The sequence below is a fragment of the Gouania willdenowi genome, chromosome 22 (assembly GCF_900634775.1).
Source record: "Gouania willdenowi chromosome 22, fGouWil2.1, whole genome shotgun sequence".
Taxonomy (NCBI): domain Eukaryota; kingdom Metazoa; phylum Chordata; class Actinopteri; order Blenniiformes; family Gobiesocidae; genus Gouania; species Gouania willdenowi.
In genome coordinates, this window is record NC_041065.1 from 26,817,950 (window position 1) to 26,836,064 (window position 18,115).

The 18,115-nt window shown below is 37.0% G+C and overlaps 1 protein-coding gene across 2 annotated transcripts in view; it reads left to right on the plus strand.

The window, feature by feature from the left end:
• Positions 1–17,005, plus strand: part of bahd1 (bromo adjacent homology domain containing 1) — a 33,813-nt gene extending 16,808 nt beyond the window's left edge. For both annotated transcript variants that reach the window (XM_028437912.1, XM_028437913.1), the window contains exons 2-7: positions 5,763–7,443; positions 10,458–10,870; positions 12,439–12,598; positions 12,714–12,793; positions 14,247–14,338; positions 16,134–17,005. In XM_028437912.1, the coding sequence (XP_028293713.1) occupies positions 5,889–7,443; positions 10,458–10,870; positions 12,439–12,598; positions 12,714–12,793; positions 14,247–14,338; positions 16,134–16,326 (2,493 nt within the window). In that variant the 5' untranslated portion in view covers positions 5,763–5,888 and the 3' untranslated portion in view covers positions 16,327–17,005. The remainder of the gene's footprint in view (positions 1–5,762; positions 7,444–10,457; positions 10,871–12,438; positions 12,599–12,713; positions 12,794–14,246; positions 14,339–16,133) is intronic.
• The last annotated feature ends 1,110 nt before the right edge of the window (positions 17,006–18,115 follow it).

An 18,115-nucleotide genomic window follows, 5' to 3' on the forward strand; every position in this document is an offset into this window, starting at 1 on the left:
ATCAAAGGAATATTTTGAAGATGTATTAGGTGCCAATGCTTTGTTTTGTAGGAAAACTACGAGTAAACGTCCTTTTTTGGTGTTTTTGCCAGAAACCAGGGTTGCTGCGAATCCTTAAAGTCTTAAAAGGCATTAAACTCATGAATCTAAAAATAATGTTTCAAAAATCTTCAAATTTAACACAATAAGTATGATTTTATGATTGTACTTAGTCTCACATTTCAAAATAAATGGTAAATTTCATTTTTTTTTTCTTTTTTTATGTATAAACAACATGGGAAAATGTAAATTTAACAAAAATTGCCTCTCCAACAGAGATTATTGTTAACAGTTTTTATTTTTTGTGTTTTTGTTGTTGTTTTATAGTCATCTCGTTTTTTGGAGTGATTTTACTGTCATTGTGTGTTTACTGTAATTTATGTAATTCAAACAGCAATTATGGTTGCTGTGAAGTTGGTCTTAAATTTAATTGCAAATGGCATTAAATTGTCTTGAATTAAATTTGACTACAGCTGTAGGAACTCTGGAAACACGGTCGTGTCCTTAAACGGGCTCTTAAATGCTGCTGCTTCTTTTGAAGTTATTTTATCTCTTTACTAAATCTATGACTAAATCCTGATTTGTCAAACTCATCCTCATTCAAGGCAAGAGACAATATTTATTTATCCATGCAGGGTATTTAATACATTCAAATTCAGGATCTATTTTTTTCTTTAAGAGCAGCCCAATATTAAGATGAGACACACACTTTCACACTTTCACAATGTGATCAAACAAATCTTCACATTCAACATGGTATCTAACTGCCAGTTACATATTTACGTACATTAGGTAACAAAGAGGTACATGCCTGTTAGTGTACACTTAAATAGTCACCTCAAAAGAAAGAAAGAGACACACATAAAATTAGCATTTTCATCAACTCAGACTAAATTATTCACATGGCCCTTTAGGTGGTGCTTGGGGAACGGCCACATGGTTAAGAAAAACATGCATGAGAGCCAAACCAGTAAAAAAAAACAAATTATGAGAAATTCAAAAAAGTCAGACAAATGTCAAAACTGGATATTTATTGTCCTGTAAAGAAAATAATTAGAATAGAATGAGATTTCTTGGACACATTTTGAAATTTGAAACAATAATTTGATTGTTTGCAGTTGCACAATAGGACTTACAGACCAAAGTCAAACAGATACATTTTCTTTTTTTACATAAATAACTGATTATCATGATTGTGTGTCTGTATCTTGGTCAGCCAAAGCACCTTGCATGACCGTGCTGTCAACCGTAGATTTGTTGTAAATAGTGCATAAAGTGTAGTTCGTTCCATTTTTATTAGGGTTGTCCCGATTTGATATTGATATCTGATATCGGCAAGCAAACGAATATCAGATTTTATCGGACTGCATTTAAAATCTCCGATATACGCGCTCCAATAAGCAATTTTTTTAAAAATTTTTTTTAATGAAGGCCAGTGTTTGGAGTAACGGCGTTAGGTAACTGCATTTTTTTTTTTCAGTAACGGGTAATCTAACTAATTACTTTTTATGCCGTTAACGTCACTGAACCTTAAATGCGGTGTGTTACGTGCATTGATTGAATAAACTGTTATCCTAAAACACCCCTGGCTTCATACGCAGCTGTAATGAGGAGGTGGGTTAAAAACAAGGTGAGCGGTTATGATTGGCTACGGCCTGTTTCATGGTAGCCAATCAGAGCCAGTGTTTATACACCCCCCGTGCCACACAAAGATACAGATCTGATGAAGCAGCATCCGTTGTAAGCAACTCAAATTTAATGAAGCGCCTCACAACGACACACGCATCTAAAAAATCTGAATTCTTTGACATATAGCAACTTTTTTTTTTTAACGCAAATAGTTACTTTCCTTGGGAATGAGTTACTTTTATTATAGAGTAATTCAGTTACTAACTCAGTTACTTTTTGGAACAAGTAGTGAGTAACTATAACTCATTACTTTTTTACAGTAACGTTCCCAACACTGGTGAAGACTAAGAGCAATGATCACATTGTTTTGGGAACAGTCAGTGAAACTGGAACTGTGAACTCTTAACTTTGAGCCGTGGACAATATTGTTTTGTTGTTTTTGTCCCCGCCCTCATTTGTTCCCACCATATACTGACAGTAAAAAAATAACTGAAGTGAACTATTTTCAAGGTGGCAATATCGGTGTTGTATCGGGACATCCCTAATTTTTATTGTGCTTTTATTTAGTCAAAAATGAGGATTGACAGATGCTTAGGAGAAAAAATTCCATGTATTTTTTTTGTAAAAAAAATGACAGAATTATCATGTTTTTTCTGATTTGTGAGCAAACTGTTAGACTTCACCTTTAATTTCTGTGTTTCAACATTTGCAAAGAATTGGCATATGATGTGCAGCTGTCGTGGGTTCACTACCCTCATCCGTCTGTGGCATAAAGAGTAATTGATCTAAGAGTTCCTGTGTGTGTCTTTAGGCTTTGACCATAGTAAACTGCACTGAGCTGCTGCGTGACATGGATAAGATAAAAAAGATTAGAGTAGAATTAAGGTGTTCATAAATGATTGTTTTAGATAAGCTGGGAAAATATTAAGATTCTTACATTGTCAAGCCATTACTTACTGCATATTTAATCAACTGTTAGAAAAACTGACCTTTTGGAACATTGCAAATATAATTACTAGTTTATGTACAATTCAGTTTCTAAATGTTAAGTAGGTTATTAGCACTTGATTCAATGCTTAAACAGCTTTGTTAATCACAGTGACTGCATCCATCAATCCTGTAATAAGTTTATCCAACCAAAAATAATCAGGTGGAAGTATTATATTGAACCGCGCCGTCGGTCTTTTTATCTGCCTGTCAGCCTGTGGAAATAAAGGGAGTGTGGTTATGCAAAGATGCCCGAGTTAGTGGGAAAGGACAGATTGAGCTGTGGAATTTTACATTTTGCACACAGCTCACTTTAAAGTCACAAACCTGAGCTCAAGGGGATTTTTTAAAGTAATATTCCAACACTATTAGTTCTGTAATCCTGAATTAATATTTGTTTTTTAGATTTAATATACAAAAAAAATTTGTGCCTTTTAGCTTTTCACATTAAGAGCCCTGAATATACAATACGTAGGCTGTTGTAATTAACTGAGAACTTTTTTTTACTGTTTCCCGTAATAGCATCATGAAGTATAGTCTTTTTGTTTTAAAAGAAACAACTATTGTGAGTCGATATGCTAGCGCTAAGTATCTTTTTTTTTTTTTTTTTTTTCCAAAAACCTTTTCTGCTTTTTCATTAAAATGTGCAGGTAGGTCTTCATAGAAATGTTGTCACTGTTTGTCGAAGGAACCAATAAATTGTTTACTGGAATGTTGCACTAAAATACTGTCACTGTTCATATGACACTTTTTCAATTTATTGTCTTTCAGAGATATAAAATAAAAATTGTATTTTTTCACTTAATCTTTTTTTTCTTGTTATATCAGAGATTATCGTACATTGATTTCTGACCAATATATCAATAATTATCGTATCGCGTATCGTGAGGTACCCAGAGGTTCCCACGCCCAGCTGTCAGTATTAGTGTGCTACTGGATATTATCATAACTTGAACGTCAATGTGTCAATATGGTAAAGGTAATTCAAAGTGGTGATAAATAAAGGCCTTTTTTTTGCACAATCAAAAAAAACATCCTACTTTAAAGTGTGAAATATTGTTTGTTGCCCTGATGATGTATTCAGAAAATGATGAAGCCTTTCACTGAGCTTCCAGTCCTTCATCTGTGCACGCTCGTCGTCTTCAATGCAACTTGATTTGATATCCTCAGACATAAACTCAGTGCAAGCCCTTTTGTTCATTTGTTATCTTCAAATTAAATTTCTCCCTCATGGATTGCATTTCATGGTTCACTGAGTCACTCAGCAACAAAAGCAACCAGAGCGAGCTCGAGGATGGTTTGAAAATGGCCCGGTCCGATTTCTGTCCATGCCTGGAGTTGGAGAGCTCCAACATTTGTTCGCCTGCTAAGTAATGGCTCTGTGTTGCATTTCCATTTACAAAACAAATTCATCCCTTTAGGTATAACCAGGTATTTTCATGCTTTAATTAAGAGCGTCCTTCATGTGTTCAAGGGAAGAAACGGACAGCAAATTAAAACAAGTCAAAGTGTCCGTCCTTATTTTATAAGCCACTCAGATGGAGTATTCATTAAGTATACTTCATTAAACATTGCACAAGAGCCGGTTGTCATAGTAAAGCATGTTAGTTTGATGGCCACTCATTGACAAGGAGATGTGGAGACACACTTGAGGTAATTTATGACCAGCTTAATGAAACTGTTACTGCAACGTAAATGGTTTCATTAAAGGTGCTGCAGTAAATGGTGTCTCATAGCTATAAATTGTCTTGATTTCTTCCACAGCCCAGTTTGTATGTGTCTTTTCCAAATATTATGTCCTACTGACTTTAAAACATGTATGTTTATTAGAGTTTGTCTGTTTTAGATGAGAAAAAAAAAAAAAAGCGACCAGGTTGTGGTTGGACTTGCTTTTTATGTGTTTATACTAGTGACATAAAAATTAAGTGCAGTAAGGTATAATTCCCTGACTCATTGGTTCCCAAACTGGGACTGAACAGTTGTATTAAATAGAAATTAATTGTTCTCAAATAACTTGAAATATGTGATTGCACATTTTGTTATTTTTATGAGCTTTGAAGAAGACGATGACTCAAGATTTTTAAATTTTTTCGATAAAGGTTAGGTTTTTGACCCATTTTGTTGAAATTTTGTAGCGCCCTTTGAAGACTAAAATATTTTTAGTACCCCTCTCCTGGAAGGGAGGGGGGCACAATAGAAAATGTTTGGGAACCATTTCCCTAACTGATCAGAAATGAGTGATTTCTAAGACTGCACAGTACGTTTTCTGTTTTAAACACATTCTTTACACTACTTCCGCATGAAATACATTTCAGGAGACCCCTGGTGTTTACTGTAATAACTATATATGCTGCATGTAATGCTGCTGTATGGAGCTTTCTCTGCATTTATTTTATTCTATTTTATTGTGACTTTGTCTTGTCCATACGACTTTGCATTGACTCGATTTTAGGTTTTCTTGTGTTTGAACTATGTTTGATGTGGACTGAATACATTTTGGAAAATAATCTAATTGCGATTTATTCCCCCGCCCCCCCTCACTATTGCAATTGATTGTGATTTTTCTTCTTCCAAAGTCCTCTGTTCTTGTGTTTTTCAACAAACACAAGCAATTAATCAATTTGCATAATAATCAACAAGATGACACCTACATAAATAATTTTTTCTTAGTTAAGTTTGTGTTAAGATGAAGGCAAATGAAGCATGAATTAATGTTAGTGTAGTGTATTTATCAGCTTCATTTACCGTTGTAAACTTACTAAATACTGGGAAGCTTGATAGTTGGAATCGGAATATCGGAGAAAAGACGGCACAAAGTTCTTCCATCGACCTGCTCAGCATTCTCTTAACTGATTAGTTGTTATTATTGGTCAGTTGACTTTATGTCAGCTGGACAATCTGCAGACAAATGGACATGGAACAGGATGGTTCAGCGATGAGGAAGCAGAAGCATTTGTATACTTTATAGTTAAACTCTAAGCTGTTTGCTTTGGAGGACTGGCACATTGCATTGGCAGCTTTTTCACTGTGTGTAAATAAATGAATATATTGTGTAAATTCCATGAGTTGCTGCTGTTAAGTGTGACCTAAAATATTTCTATCTTCAGGACAGTTTTCAGGACACAAATGAAGATCCATGATGCAAACTGAAAACCTACTTTGAGCTAAAGCAGACAGACGTACCCTGTTGATGAAAGGGTTTTGGTAGATCTGCTCTGGAATCCGCTGAGACCATGGCGAAAGCCCAGCGGAACCAGCCAATCAAACGTGGGAATAAATCCCAAAAGGAAGCAGAGCAGAAATCAAAGGGAGGCGTTGTGAAGAAAGGAAAAAGGGGGAAGAATGAGCCAAAAGGGAAGAGGAAGTTGGAGAAGAAAGACTTGTATCGTCGTAGAAAGAAGCTGGCGGTAGGTGGCAGTGATGCACTCGATTGTTGCGTCTTGCTCACCCGCCTGGAAGAGAAAAGACTGATGGCTAAAGAAACAAATGCACTAAAAGCTGGAAAACAGAAGATTGTGAAAGTCAAAAGAAAACTGCACTCCAGTCAAAGAAGGACCAAATCAGTGCTGATGAAACCTTCCGCTACCAATCCGCCAGCACTGGAACCCAAAAACAACCAATCAAAAGCCTTACTTCTGTTTGAGCCGCGAAGAAGAAGAATGGCCTCTTTGAATGCTGAGGCTGTGAACAGTTTGCTGCTCTACAGACATGATTCCCTCGCAGCTAATCTCACAAAGAAAAATCTGCTTGCATGTGATGATCCAGTCAAAGATTCCACCAACCAGGAGCATCAAGGTAGCGAAACCAAAAAAGGTCCTTCGGCAGGAAAAAAAGCCTTAAAAGTAAGGCAGAAAAAATCAATAAACATTGACTGGTTGAGTTTGTTGGCACCGACTCCTCGACGACAAGCAGGCCTCACTGCTGCAACACTGCTCAAACTCACCAGTAGCCAGTATGGGTCAAAACGGCAGAAGAAGACTGAGTCCAAGCAGGGCAGTAAAAGAGAAGAAGACGATACGGTTCAAGATGGTGTCATTGATACAAAACAGACCAAAACCAGAAGACGTTCAAAACAAAAGGATCAAAAAAAGCACATAAAACAGGGTACAGGTGATGACGTCCATACCCAGGGGACTCGTTGCTGCAGTTTGTGTGAGGAGGAAGATTTGGGTTCAGAGAGGAATGGAACCACAGGCCTCCACTGTGGCTCTTCTCTCAGATTCCCTTTGAAAACAATCAAAGAGGAGAAGGTGGAGACGGAAGTGTCGTCTTGCTATTGCTGCTCCCAGGAGCGGTGTGTGGAATACTGTCACAGACTGGCGCTGTTCCTGAAGGACAAGGCCTTCAAGGAACCCAAAGACAGCTCCATGTCTGAAGTGTTCCACCATCACCACCATCACCACCACCACCATCACCATCACCACCATCTGCAGCCGCCTCACTCTATGGCACACCCAGCGTCCATCACCATAAGCCCACATGCATACACCTGCTTCCCTAGCTACTACGTCCACTTCAGCCACCCAGACAGCTCCCACACTCAAGGACCCCCCCTCGCCATGAGTCCAAAGAGCAGCAAGAGGTCCAAGCTGCTCCCCACCACAGACGCCCCGCCCTCAGGAATTAGCCATCCGGTGTACTGTTGCACCTCAATGGAAGCATGTTATGCAGAGCCTTGCAGGATCAAGAGCTACTCTGCTTATAGCAACGTGATCCCAGCCATCGCCAGAGGAGGGTGTCCCTTCAGCCCCACAGACTGCATCAAGTGTAACCACATCTGCAAACAAGGTGAGTCCACCTGCTTGGTCTACGTTTAAGTTTCTCTGTTTACAAAGTGGCAAACTCATTTTACATCAAGGACCAAATATGGAAAAGTGGGCCGCAGGTTTTTGGCAGGAAAATGAACAATTTCAATATTTATGTGCCCAAGTTTGCATTTCCAGTTATAAATTAGACAAAGTATGGAAGGTATCAACAGTATCTAAGCAATAAGTGACAGATACTTAAGCTGCAGATGGGAGAGAGTGAGAAACCGTTATGGGACACAAGCTCAGGCTTGATCATCCTGTAGCTGGCCACCGATAATGAGGGTGTCTATATGTCTAAAAGGCCGAAACATCCCCTGATTCAAAACAACACTACTGATGATGCGTCTCAAATTTACATCCTTCCTATATCTTAGACACAGTTCCCACACCACTCTCAAATGGTAAACCTCATGTTTAACATCACGTCCCGTGTATAATGATTCATTCAGATACTTAAATGTCCTTTGATTTATTTATTTATTTTTTATTTAATTTGGGAAGATTTTATGAAATACTTTGAAAAAAATTGCAGCATTCTGGAAAAATTAAGAGTTTTTTCAACAACAATTTACAACTGAATTATTTGGTAATTTACACAATGATTCATGTTTTCTCTGTCATTTTTACTTCCTCTCGCGGGCAGAATTTGGTGCTCTGAAGGGCCGGATTTGGCCCCCGAGCCTTAAGTTTCACACTTGTGGTTTAGGGGGAAACAACTTGTTGAATGTGTATTCCTCTTGCTCTGTAGTATGAAAGGATGTGTTGCTGCAGTCGCAACACGTTTGACTTTTACAAAGAGATTATCAGATAATTTACTTCATTGCATCATTGCTGCAAGGCAATAAGAGATCTACAAACATTTCTTAAGATGTTTAAAAGGTGAAATATCCACTTGTCACCAATACATCCTGATTTTCAGTGTCAGCTTCTCTGTTCATGTCAGCAGCATTAGTACAAGTGTCTGAGGGAATGTGTGGGTGTGTGGTTGAAAGTACCTAACAGACACACACACACGCGCGCACACACACGCACTGCTCTCTGTCAGTTTGTGGTCAGCTGCAGCTTAAATCAGGTCAGCAATGAGGAGTAATGCTAACATACTTAGAACTGATTCAGGAGTGTCTTTCTATCATTGGCTGCTAATGATTATAGCCTGTGGGGGGGGTGATACTGATGGGACTGACTAATACACTGAAATAGTATACAGAGTTGCATCTACCAGGGGTGTCATGTTCAGGCCAGTTTAATTTCAACAAGGCCACACATTTTAGGAGGGATATGAAATACATTATTGTGCCTGGGGGAACAAACCCAAATTGATATAGAACAACAAAAATCTTATTAGTATTGCTCATGGTGGTTAGCGTGGCCAGTTGCTGCAGCAAAAGCAGATGTAGTAAATGAGGAGCTGCCCTCGTCGATACCGTCTTGCTTTTATTCATGTTGTAGAACCATTAAAAGTGTTAAATATACGGGGTATCGATCCAACACCAATGAGAAAGAAAATGATACAATATCCACTCAATGGAGCAGTTGTATACATTTTTAAGATACAGTAAAAACTAGGGTTGAACGATTTTGGAAAATGAAAAAGCAATAAATCAATCTGTTTCGTAATAAACAATTTCAGATTTTTTTTAACTTTAAATAAATATAAAATATAAAATTTAAAGCACAGATTACAACAATAAAGCAAACAAATCTGTGGCTTTACCTCTTCAACGTATACAACTCATGTTTCATGAAACATGTAATCTGCACTTCTTAAACACTCTCTGAACTTAACAGGACATTACAAGGGGTAAAATTACGGGGGGAAAAAAAATTTAAAAAAATTGCTGCCTTTGTGATTAGAAAATCACGTTTTATGATTTTGCGATAATATTGCAAATGCAATTATTTGTTCAGCCTTAGTGAAAACACATAGGGTGGACAACGGCCACACACGTAACTTTATGTTTACAACAGCTGTGGTGAGTCCACTTTGTACTTAAAAGTCCAGTATCGACGAATGGAGATCAGCCCCCTGGTTCTCTTTGACAACATCTGCTGTTGCTACAGCAACTGGCATCACTAGCCACCAGATGGATATTAATATTATTAGTTGGCCAAAATTAGTCTTTTGTTGTTTTTTGTCTGGGGCATATGTTTTTATATGCTAAACTAAAAAAAGTTTAATTGAAGGCCTGGGAGAATGTGAATTTAGTGCTCTTAATTTGGAATTTTAGGAAATCAGATCATTGGATTTTTAAAACCATGTAATTGGGCCACTAGGAATTGCTTTTTATTGCCTACTGTTCATGAATGGTTAGATGTAATGTTTAATATTTCTAATATGGAGAAATTGACCACGTCACTTAGGCTAGAAGTTGAAAAGTGTAACGATATCTGGAAATGATGGCTTCTATATGTTCGACAACATAGATCTGACTTTGTGCAGGACTTATTGAAATGTATAAATGCTTTTGTAAATTAATTTTGTCTGTGTGGTGCAAGTTTGAGGAGAGTTCTCCTTTCTATGGAATCTGGGAAGATAATTTTTAAGTTTTCTGAATTGCACCGCGGTTCTGAGTTTTTAGTTTATTTTATTTCTCTTTTTTGTAAGTATTCTTTTTAATACACGTATGGACCATTTTAAGGACATGGAGTGTGGAAGAAATGTGCTTGTACATTACAGGAATGTTTGTTTTTGAAAATACTAATTAAAAAAGAATCATTTGCTTTGACATTTTTATGAAATAGGACATAAAGCATAACAAACAGAAACCAAACGGCCAAAACAACAACAAATGCAGTGCTACACTTTTGAATATTAAAATTTCATATTTATAATATTCAGTTTTAAAATCAAATAAATAAATGGGTGTTTTGGATAAAACTAATTGAGCTGCAACTAATCTTAAATCAGTCAGTTAACTTTTTAATTTAGTCCTTTTTTTATGTTAAATTGGTGATTGCTGTATGAGTGCGTCACTTTTTCTGTCCATTCCTCAGATGATTACCCATCAACCGTCAGTGACCACCACAGTCCGTCCTCAGTCCCCATATGCCCCTCCCCCAGACTCCTCACTGGCTGCCCCGTTCCCACCGTGCCTCCGGCTGGCCAATCAGTGCCCCACGTTCAGACCCCACTGTCTGACCCCAGCCAGCCGCAGCCTCTCCTGCAGGTGGCCAAAGAGAGTCCACAGAGTGCCAAGCCTCCCAGCGGGTCGAGGTCTGGTGCCCGCAGCACGGGCAGCGTCAGCTCGCCTCGTCTCCCTCTCAGCAGCAGGCTGAAGAAACACAAGCTGAAATGTGTCAGCGTTGGAGGGAAAGCTGTCGCTAAGCAGCTGAAAAACGGCCGCCAAAAGTCCACCAATGGCTGGAAGCCAGTCGGCCTGCCCTTCGAGAGGGAGGTTTTCTGTGTGGTACGTACAGCAGTGGTTCTCAAACTCTTTGGCTCAAGTTCCCCCATTTCTCTTATTTCTGAATCAAAGTCCCTCCTTTGTCTGACTACAACATTTTGCTCAGAATTCTATATATAGAACATAATCATGGAATGAATGAGGATTAACACACATTTTTAAGAATCTAATATTGTAAATAAATGGATTGATTAAATTTATTTCTATAGTTTTGATCATTTCCGATCTGGTGTGGGCCCATCACTGACTTTTGTGTTTTTAGTTCATGTTTTATGTAAAGCAGGAGTGCCCAAAATTATTTTCATTGAAGGTACAAAAATGTATACTGGTAGAGGGCCAAAACTAAACATTCATGTTGCAGTTCATGACATGAAATATGCCAATAACTTAACTGTACAAAATAAATACTTTAAGTAGTTTGAAATTGACGACATTTAGATGTTTCATAATTTTATGCCACGACTTCAAAGACACTTCGTACAATATAAATTCAACGAAGTGGGACACAACACATCCCTCCTATATGATCAAAACACATTTTCCACTGCCTTGAACAATCCTTTAAAACTCAAGAAAAATAATGTAATTGGACATTAGCTTTAGATTATTTTCTTATAAATCACTGTACTGTATTAAATAATTTTTATATTTAAAAAAAAACATAAAAAAATAACAATTTCGAAAATAGGCAGGAGGCCAACACTAATCGCCCCAAATTGGACAGCCCTGATTTAAAGTGTAACTAAACCCCAAAACAAATTTTTTCTGCTGAATACAAATGTATTTGGGTATTAATTAGTGTTGATTGGTCCTGGTCCAACTCTGAACATTTTAGTTTAAAATGTAGTTGTTAAATGTCAGGGTGACTGCCCTCTATGGGTTGAAACCAGGTTATTACAAATGATTTTTGCTATTGGCTGAGAACAAGATCATGTGATGTTTTGGGACCATCTTGCATCACAAACAAGCACTGTTAGCCCCGCCCCTTTTATAAAAACTAGCACCTATGGGCTCTATAATCTGTGGTGAGTAGGTTGGACTGACAGAAGAGTGAATAGAGAGGTGTATGTATGTATAAGTAATGAGTAGCTAATTAGCATAGCTTAGATTGTTTATTATAGATTTTATACCATAGACTGGGCGTGTCTTAACTGCTTCAGGAGCCCCGCCCATAATCAAGGCATTTTTTTTTAATTTCCCTCCAAGTGGCAGGTCAGGAGAAAACAGGGGTTTAGTTTCTTTTTCAAATCATTTCCATCAACATTATGATGATCGCTTTTTAACTAAAGATAAACATTATAAAACCCCTTATTTTTAATGTTTTTTTGTTTTTGTTAATCTCTTCCTCCCTCAAGTACCCCCTGTAGTACAATCACAAACCCCCATTTGAGAAACACTGTGCCAGAGCACCACTGTGTTCATAAGCACGAACACATCCTTTAATTAGCTTTGTGAATAAACCCTAATGTTCATTCATTAAATACATCCTGTATTATTATTATTATTATTGTCTTTCCAACACGTCCTCCATCTGTGGCTGCTGAAGGAATCCCTGCTGTCTGTGTTTCCAGGGCGAGGAGGCGTTGGTGCTGAGGAAGTGTTTCGAAGGAGTCCGTAGAGACGGGGAGCTGATTCGGGTCAGAGACACCGTCCTGCTGAAGTCTGGGCCCAGGAAAAAATCTTTGCCATATGTGGCCAAGGTTTCAGCTCTGTGGGAAGAGCCGGAGTCAGGTGTGAGAATAGCTGTGCTCACTGTTGTACCGTTACCATAATAGAAGCCCAGCCGATGTGGTAATCACTGGTTTGTGAACCGTGTGTGTGTGTGTGGGGCAATTTCTCTCTGCAGGAGAGCTGATGATGAGTTTGTTTTGGTACTACCGTCCAGAACACACGCAGGGCGGGCGCAGCCCTAACACACTCTGTGAGGTGAGACACAGGAGATCTTTAACAAAAGCCACAGACGTTATGTCTTAACAACTGTCTGGTGTAATTGTACGCTGGTGAACCTAAAACACACTCCTGTATTTACCTCTGTGTGAGCGCAGACATGTGTGTGGCTTGTGTTGGGATGGTTACACACTGATTTCACAATCATTAGACCAGACGTAGGCAACGGGCGCCCAAGAAGCCACAAAAATAGCCTTTTTGTATATTTTTGTCTTAATTTTTTGTCTTTGAAGTTATTTTTGTTTTGGTTGTGTGTATTTCTGTTGTCCCTTTGTTTGTTTTTTGTGTCTTATAAGTCTTTTTGTGTAAACTTGTTGTCGGATTGTGTGTTTGAAGTTATTTTTGTGTGTTTTTGGAGTTGTATTGTATATTTTTGTTATACATTTTCTTGTTTTTGTTATTTTGTGTGCCCTCTATTTTTGTGGATGAAATAAATAAATAAATGCACAAAATGACTCCCAAAAAAAAACAAAGGGACAACAAAAACACACAGTCGCAACAAATGACGTCAAAGACGAGCAAAATAACAAAAATAAGACCATGTATAACAAAAATATACAATGCGACTCCAAAAACACACAAAAATAACTTCAAACACACAACACAACCACAAGTTTACACAAAATAACTGCAAAAATAAACAAAGGGACAAAAAAAAAACACACAACCGTAACAAAAATGACTTCAAAGACAAAAATATACTGTGACTCCAAAAACCCACAAAAATACAGAAAATGGTTCCAAAAATCGCCAAAACACAACCAAAATATCAAATTATGACTCAAATAAAATACAATAAAAGACATGAAAATTACACAGAAACAGACTAAATCCTTCATTCTTCCCTGTTTTAATGCTCAGATTGGTCTTTATTCTAAATACTGACATGAATGTTCATATTTTGACATTTTTGTGACCTCGCTGAGATAAAAGTTGCCCAAAAAAAAAACTAAGTTTGATCAAAACTTCCTATTAATTGTTCTCCAGGAGTTTAGAGGGTTGTTTGCTTGAATCCCTCTCCAGTTTTCCCACCGTTAGCAATTACTTTTATGGTGGTTAAAGTGGCTGTGTGTGTGTGTGACGAGAAAGACCCACATTAATATTTCTATTCGTTCCTTTTTTTTATTGACTGATACATGCAATAAAAATGCCTTTGAAAGCGATCGTTCACCGTATAATCTCAGTCACCAGTACACTTTGATACTTTGTCAACGGAAAGCATTGAGCTACGTGACAGAAATACAAAGAAAACCCATCTGTCATTTCACTCTGTGAGCTAAAAATAAAATAAATTAGCAGTGACAGCGACTGTGTATTGAGGAAACTGTATATGAGTCAGGGGTGATGAACATGTGTCCCTGCATGTGTTATATGACGTATAAGAATAATTGAAGGGATTTGGAATCTAATGTGAGTGTTTGTGTCTTTCCAGAATGAGATCTTTGCGTCTCGTCACCAGGATGTGAACAGCGTGGCCTGTATTGAAGACAAATGCTATGTCCTTACACTGGCACAGTATTGTCGGTAAGAGAGGAAAGCACTTCTTTGGCATGGATACAGTTCATCAGTGTGTTTTATATTTAAAGGGAACTTTTACTGTTTTTACAAATGTCCTAAAACCTGTTAAATGTACTTATTAGAAGATCTATGCCTAGCAAAATGCATTATTTTGCACCATATTCATTTTCTTAGCTTTTAAAAATGGGACAACTTTACCGTTAAGTCACATGATTGATGATGTCACACGGCCCCAGTGCCTGTAAACAGTGAAGCATCCAGCCTGCTTTTTTGATCGTTTAGCAGATTTTTCAGTCAAAATGACAATTTGTGTTGCTTTTGGTTGCTCTACATTATCAGTAAAAGTTAAAGATGCCGACATGTAACCCTCTTTTATTTAACTGTTGTGAATGGAGAAAATCTGTGACCGCAGGGGCTAATAGTAGTAACTCTGTTGTTTGGAATTTTTATTGTAGTTCAAGGGCCACTTACGACCCAGTTGGACATCAAGTGGGCCAGACCAGAAAAAAACCATGTTTTTGTGAACGGAAAAAGCACAAATTCAAACAAAATCCAGAATGATTTGCAACAAATATTCACAAAATTTGCCAGAAATCTTTGGGATCATTTGCAAGAATTTTCCAGCTTTTTAAAAATAATTGTTATATAATATTACTGCAAATAATGTAGTATTGCAACCTCCCATCGTATTTTATCTACAACTTCTCTGGTAATTTACAAAAAGTCCTGTTTTTGCTGTAATTTTTACTTTGAACAAAATGGTCCTGCGGGCCAGACTAGATGATCTGACTCCAAAAACACACAATTAAACACACAACACAACAGGTTTACACAAAAATGACAGCAAAAATGCCCACAATCCTAAAATATAGAAAGTGGCTCCAAAAACACAAAGAAACTAAGACAATAAAAACAGATGTGATTTCCAGATGGAGGAACACAAGCTCTTAAACGGTGAAGTAATCATATTTTTCAAAGTTAACAAAATGAATATGGTGCAAAATAATGCATTTTTTTTTTTTATGCATAAATCTTCTGAAAAAAAATGTACTTTTAAAAGGTTTTAGGGCACATTTATAAAGACAGTGGAGGATCCCTTCTCTATGTATTCCTTCTGTCTCCAGTACTGGGTTTTTTATGCTTTTCTCCTTTAAATCCTTGTTTTCTGAAAGTAGGCAAAACTAAAAACACACCAGAGGGTTGGCTTTGATGTCAGACACACAAAATAACAAAAAAACAGTAAAATCACAACACAAATAAACAATACGACTACAAAAACACACAAGATAACAAGTTTTCTCAAAAAGACAAAAATTACAACAAAAATACACAAATAACTTTAAAAATAAACAAAAGGACAGCAAAAATACACACAATCCCAACAAAAATGACATCAAGGACAAAAAATTAAGACAAAAGTATACAAAACGACTTGAAAAGAGCTACAACAAAAATACAGAAAATTACTCCAAAAATACCCAAAACAAAAATATTTTAAAAAAGAAAAACAACAAAAACAGATGTGATTTTACCTGATTTCAAGATTGCGGAACAGTAAAGCAGTCCTATTTTTTTTAAAGTTAATAAAACAAATATGGTGCAAAAAAATGCATTTTTTTATAGGCATAGATCTTCTAAAAAGTACATTTCAAAGGTTTTAGGCCACATTTGTAAAAACAATGGAGGATCCCTTTAACATGCTGCTGTATGTAGGTGAAACTAAAAACATGCTTGTTTGGCTTTGATCTCACACAGTTGTAAACCTGGAACAAAAATTGTCACATTTGTGAACTTTTCTCAGATTTTGTGCCTTGGTAAAACGCAGCAGGGAGGGCGTTTGCAGCAGCGCCGCCTCCCTCCTGGTGCCCCCCATTGTTGACAACGCTATGCCCACCCACCACTGTGTGCCCGACGACGTCGATCCGGAGCTGGTGTTTTTCTGTCGTCACGTCTACGACTTCCGCTACGGACGTCTCCTCAAGAACCTGCAGTAGTATCCCACGGATTACGGCATGTGAGCGACCTGCTGCCTCTGCAGAGGAACGTCAGATCTGGACAAAAAGTCTTTATTTAAGGAGCTTTTTATCATTTAAATTATGTTGCTTAACATTAATTAAGAAAAGCGAATGGGTTGACATAATGCGTAGATGTTAATATATGCTGATTCATGCTTTAGTTGCTGGTTTAAGCACCTGAAAACGACTCTGCTGTAGACAAAAGCTTCTGTAGCTTCTAGAAATGTCACACATCAGGGGTCCCCAACCACTGAGCCACGAAGCAGGCTGCAGCCAACCACTTTGAGTGTTACGCTGTGGAAATATTTATTTATTTCACAAAAACTGCAACACATTGATCCGGAATATTAACCATTAGCGGCTAATTTATTAGGGATGCATGATATCGGATATCCAATATGCCGATATTTTTCCTCCTACACATAATTGCAGCGATTATCTAGTTTTCTGTAGTGGAATTAACAAAGATAATTATTGTGCACCTTCTTTATTAGGGCTGGGGTCAATTACATTTTTCAGTTACAATTAAGTTTTCAATTACCCATGTCCAATTAGAATTACAGTGACCGGCAATTTTTCCAACTACAATTAAATTACAATATTTTTTTATCCTCGGAAAGTCAATTACAAATATATTCTCAATTACTGAAGTTTAATTACAATTAATGGCAATTACTAAGCCTGAAATAAATAACCTAATAAAAGCTAACCTTCCTCTTGTGTTAGCTTTCTGTTAGCATTTTTTATGATAACAGGTTTTAAATCAGCTGTAAAATACACTAAAAACAAATATCTATTATTTAATTTCTTTCCTATCTATTGGTTACCTTGTTAGGGTTCATAATCAATGAAAATATAGGTTTTTTTCTGTCATTTTACCCCTCAATTTAATTTTTTTTAAATGTTAAAAAGTGGGAAAGCTTTATATGAAACATATTTTAATAACTGTTAGCTACATATGTGCAGAACTGTACATAGAACTGTAACATGGTTCCACAGTTTTGTGTTAAATTATAATTGACGATTCTCATGGCAATTACAAAGTCAATTATCTAAACTGAATTACGATTTAAAAAAAAATCTGTTGCTCTCGTAAAGTGCAATTACATTTATAATTAAACCATAATTGTAATTATCGATTACAATTATAATTGACCTCAACCCTGGTCAGTAATCATTCCGTGTGCAAAAAGAAAAGAAAAATACTTCAAGTTGGTTCATTCATGACAATTGTTTTTAAACCAAACAATGGAGATACTTGCAGCCTATCCAACTTACAACAGTTACTACCTATTTAAATGGGGTTTTTAAGTGGTAAAAATGGCTTATTTTTACAGTATCCAAGCATTCTGTGTCACTACTCTATGTGATGAAAAAAAAATCAAACTGGAAATCTGTAAATTCAGTGAAAAATTCTACTTTTAAAACTGAGTGCCTCTTAACCTCCATTGATTTACAAACACTCCTGCAGTTTTCTCCCCACACACAAGATGGCGACACTCAGTCACGCCTCTAAACGTGCGATGAGGCGTCTACTCTGCGTACGTGTCGTCCACGGGTTGATCAGGGAAGCAAACCCTGTTATTTACAGTATCTGTTCATTATATCGGCAGAAATGGCCAATGCCACATATTTGATTTTAAAGGCGATTTCGTCTGATAACGTTGCGATAATATCATGCATCACTAATCACAAATGTATGATCTTCAAAAAGAATTTTAAATTATTTTTATCTTTTCTGTTATTTTCATCAAATTTGGGGATTTGA